The 4,706-nt window shown below is 37.6% G+C and overlaps 1 protein-coding gene across 1 annotated transcript; it reads left to right on the top strand.

Moving 5' to 3' along the window:
• Positions 1-1,090: 1,090 nt before the first annotated feature.
• On the top strand, positions 1,091-3,814 carry LOC149580364 (uncharacterized). The gene has a single exon (XM_089790482.1). It carries the CDS (start codon positions 1,482-1,484, stop codon positions 3,465-3,467), a length of 1,986 nt encoding a protein of 661 aa, XP_089646608.1. The 5' UTR covers positions 1,091-1,481; the 3' UTR covers positions 3,468-3,814.
• Positions 3,815-4,706: the final 892 nt, after the last annotated feature.

Genomic DNA, 4,706 nt, shown 5'->3' with positions numbered 1-4,706 from the left:
TATATGCAATTTATATAATTTCATTTAAAATTTAAGGATTTTATCTTAGAAAAAAAAATATTAATCTTTACATCACAATTCTTTTGTCTTGGACACAACAAATCTTTTAAAACAATCAAATTGAACCATAGCTCTAACAATAAACTAAAGTGAACACTAACCCTATATTTGAACCTAGTGAACCCTAACCTTTATCAAATTAATGATAATGCCAAGAAACTTATTAATGACAATAATATAAGTGTAATAATACTAATAATATATATAATATTAATATCAAATTATTCTCTTATATGTTTGGGGTCCTTAGGTACTACCTTATATATCTATAATCTATATAACATACTTAGATATATGATTTTTTCTTTTGTGACCTTCCAACTTTTCAATAAGAGGCCCACAATTTATTGTTGGGGAGGATATATGATATATTGATTTACATTGAGCATTTTATTTTTTAAAGTAATCTCAAAATCAAATTGCTTACTTATATTTTGGATCAAATGACATGATCCATCTTTACCGTATTTTCAATTTTCAATTCTCTCTCATGCTCTTGTTCACATAGCTTCGATCCAAAACTTAGGTCCTAAAAAATACACAATTTAAATCTATAAATAGATAAATTGATTATTAAGAAATATATATATATATATTTTTCTAAATCTCTTCCAAAAATATTAAAAATAAAAAATAAAATTAAACATCTTAATATATTTCATTTCACTTTATATAGATAAAAATAAATAAATTAAGCATCTTAATATATTTCATTTCATTATATATATATTAAATTTTTAATATATTTCATTTCATTTTATAAAGATTAAATTTTAAGATATATAAACTAATTTTTACCACCTAGGAAACAAATCTCCGTATTTTATTGCTTATCGAATTCATTGATGCATGGTAAAGAACAATACTGACTGTTAGAAGAGTGCTGTTTAAGTGAGAATTTTCCATAACTGAGTATTTTATATATTGACACACGTCTCAGATCTCTCTCAATTAAGGGATGAGATTGAATGGACTGGCTACTTAACAAAAGAATAAAAGGAAAGTTCAGGAAGTTTGTTTGGATGGAGGACAGAGAGCGTTTTTTTTTCCCTCATATTTAAAAAATCAATAAAATTATTAACCCAAAAACTGGAGTTATTGGCCACCTAACTCTCCTCGAATCTAATGATAGTTGATGTGGGAAGAAGTGGTTTTTGTTTGTTTTTCTGGTATTTATCTAAAATTTTGGTGCTCTTCGCCAAAGGCAGATGTAGTATAAGTACCAAGTTTGAAATGATTTGGAGGTGGGGTTTGTAAGTGGGTGTTTGTGTTTATAGAGCCAGCAATCCGGGACCGTCACAGTCAAGCTTCCCATCTTCTATATTTCATAGATTTGATTATACTCTTCTCCTGGTTTGGTCTGTTTCGTGTGCTTGAATCTGTGATTCCTGATCTGAGATACAAGTTTTTATTTTTCGGTTATGATGGGTCACGGTGTCGAATCCTGCAGGACACCCAATTCTGAGCATGCAGGGGAATGCATGGAGATCACTAATGGGAATAACCCCAGTTACAATAGCATGGAGAATCTTGCAGAAGTCCATTCCCTATATCTAGAGGAGTCAATAATGGGGGAAAGTGAATGTGAGGTTGTCAGGGAGAATTCAATGGTGGTTTCCAACTCTACTGCCGCTTCTGAGTTTTTTTTTGAGGCCGGGAATTTCACGGTGGTTTCAAAGCCCAGCAGCCATGGCAGCAATACTAGTAGCCAGCTCCATGTTTGTAGGTTTTGCAGCAAGGTCTTCAGCTCAGGCAAGGCTATGGGCGGCCATGTGAGGATACACGGAGTTGGCAGATCTAAGAAGCGTCCTTCTAGCAGCGGAAATGTTTCTAGGGCGGATTGTGATGTTTGGGCAAAGAAATCCAAAGTACCCACAAGTAGATCCAATGGGAACTCCAACTGGGTCGAAGCCCTTGAAGGGGATGAAGCTGATGAACATAAGGAGGACAAGGATATGAATGCGAGTGTTGAGGAGAGGGAATTAAGTGTTCAGAAGACCGTGTCTCTGTATACTCTTCGGAGAAATCCCAAGCGGAGTAGGAGGCTGAATGAGGAGTTCAGCATGGATTTGACTGCCAAGAACACCATAGCTTGTGTTGAGTGTGGGAAGGAGTTTCCTTCATACAAAGCATTGTTTGGTCATATGAGGTGCCATCCTGAAAGGGACTGGAGGGGAATTCAGCTTCGAAATGAATCTTATTGGAATCCCACCGGTGGTGATATTGAGTTTCATGCCGCTCCTCCTCCTCCTAGCTCTGGGTTTTCCTCCGTCTGTTGGCAGAGCTCTCAGGGATCAGAAGATTTGGAGGAGAAAGAAGCTTCAGATAATGAGAATGAGAGTGATAGAGAGAGCATGGAGTCAACAAGAGTAGCTCATCATCCGGCCTCATGTAGCCTCCTCAGCTGGTCTGTGACTGGAAAAAGAGGTAGGCGAAGACCAATTAGGTTTACTCAACCTAAAGATGAGGATTATGAAGTAGATGCCGAGGTGAATAATACCAAGGAGCTTGAGGATGATAGAGACACTGCCTATTTTCTTGTAATGCTTGCCTCTAGTGCTAGCAATACCATTAATACTAATGAGCCTAATAGGCAAGTTGAGAGATTGATCCAGGAGGAATCTGTCCATCGTTCTAAGAAAAAAAAGGGTGAATCTAATGGAAGTTTGAACGGTTCCAAAGCAGGGCAAGAAGATCTGGGCTGGAAGGAGGAGAAGATGAAAAAGAGGACTGCTAAGACCAGTAGACTAGCTGAATTGGGTGTTGTTGCAGGGAACTATGAATGCACCACATGCAAGAAGCTCTTCAATACTTGCCGAGCTCTGAGAAGCCATAGATCAAGTCACAAGAAGGGTGGTTCCGCAATGGTGAAGGTGAAAGAAGAAGAAGAAGTTGCTGAAAAGGGCAACGGTGTTTTGATGATAGATTACCATCCAGCTGCCGTGAATGATATGTATTCGTCGCCTTCAAGAGAAGAAAAGAAGAGTGCTAATCTCGATCACTCCATTGAAGAAAGGAACTTAGAGCTAGCAATACAAGTGAAGAAGGAACCGGGGCATGAGTGTTGCATCTGCCACAAGGTCTTTTTATCAGGTCAAGCTCTCGGCGGACACAAGAGATGCCATAGGATACTTGATAGTGTTACAGAAAGGGCAGACAGTGTGACCTCATCGGAGAAAAAACCAAAGCTATTGAGAGATCAAGTGAGAGAGCGTCCTTTTGATCTCAACCAGCCTGCACCAGCTGAGGAAGATGATTTGGAAGCTGCTTATGCTATGGTGGAAGTGGTTCCTGCCGAGGTTTTGGCCACTGATACTGGATTTAGGTATGTACAGTGTAACATTTGCGGCTGCTTGTGCACATCTATGGATGACTTGAGGGCTCACCAGAGTAACAACCATGCCTAGATGCCCACCACCATTTTGATCACATTTTCCATTTGGGGTAATAATCAGGTTGGGGATCCAAACATTTTGAACCTTTCATTCTCTAGGAAGTCGTCAGGTATAAGCGCAATTCTTAAAAATTTCTTTATCCTAGTTCTGCAGGGGAAATCACTTGGAGATTCCAAGCCAAGATTAAAGAAACTGGAAACTTCTAGTTTGATTTTATTAGCAAACAATTTATGGTGTTCCAAAAATACTTCTATGGTCAAATGACAACCATATGCCAATGAGAATACACAGAGATCATTTTGCTTCTGAATATATATATCTCCACCAGTAGCCTAAGTGGCTCCTTTCATTTGACTTTATTTATTCTTTATCCATTCATGAATATCTGATACTTGTTTGGTGTAGAATTTGTACATAATCCTGTACAATTGACATTTTTGCTTTTGTATGCGTTGTGGTTCACTTCTAAATGTGTTAAAAGAATAGTTTCTTATTTTTTAGGTTGAGTTGATTATGCTTGTAGACTGTTACTTCTTTAGCTTCTCTGGAGATGGATTTCCTGTAAGCAACAATGGCAGCAATATTGAAGTTGGTGACATGTATTGAATTGAAATCAATTTACATATAGTTTCGTGTGAGCAGAGATTTAGATTAGCTACTCTCTTTTTGATTTATTGTAGCCTATGTAAAATTGGGGTTATGAACTTCCCACCCTTGCATTAAGCAATTGTAACATATGTACTTACTCAATTTGTTACTCGTAAATGCTAAATACAAATCCGTGCAAAACTAAGAAACCTTATTCTGGGTGAAAATGGAGTAGGGCTCAGAGTATCATCATCTAGAGGACTGTAAAAATGCTATCAAGAGGACTGAAAAGTTTTGCCGACCTACAAATTCAAGTTTCCAATTCCATTAGGTTTTGCTACAGAAGAGGAACATGTAGCTGACCTCTCTGCAACAGTAGCTATGGATATAGAATATAGAGATTTTTTAAGATGGAGGCCCTCTATGAAATCTGTTTAGCTACTTGATAGGGGAGCATGAGTCTTATGGCCAAACTTTTTTGGCTAAGAGTCATGAACTAGACTATGGGGTATCCATTCCGCCAAATTCATCTGGGGCATGATTTATACCACATCCATTTTCGGCTCAGAGCATTACACTCAGCAAGACCTTTCAACTTAATGAATAGACCAAAGGCCAATTGACAGAGATCATTTTTTTGAAAGGACTAAGACCAATGTGTCT

The sequence above is a fragment of the Cupressus sempervirens genome, chromosome 1, assembly GCF_028749045.1.
Source record: "Cupressus sempervirens isolate cs-2001-9-10 chromosome 1, ASM2874904v1, whole genome shotgun sequence".
Taxonomy (NCBI): domain Eukaryota; kingdom Viridiplantae; phylum Streptophyta; class Pinopsida; order Cupressales; family Cupressaceae; genus Cupressus; species Cupressus sempervirens.
The sequence above is the reverse complement of the archived record's forward strand: the minus strand, read 5'-3'. Positions and strand labels throughout refer to the sequence as shown.

What these genes read in the sequence shown, in the direction of transcription:
- LOC149580364 (XM_089790482.1), top strand. Translation starts at nt 1,482, where the DNA reads ATGATGGGTCACGGTGTCGAATCCTGCAGGACACCCAATTCTGAGCAT.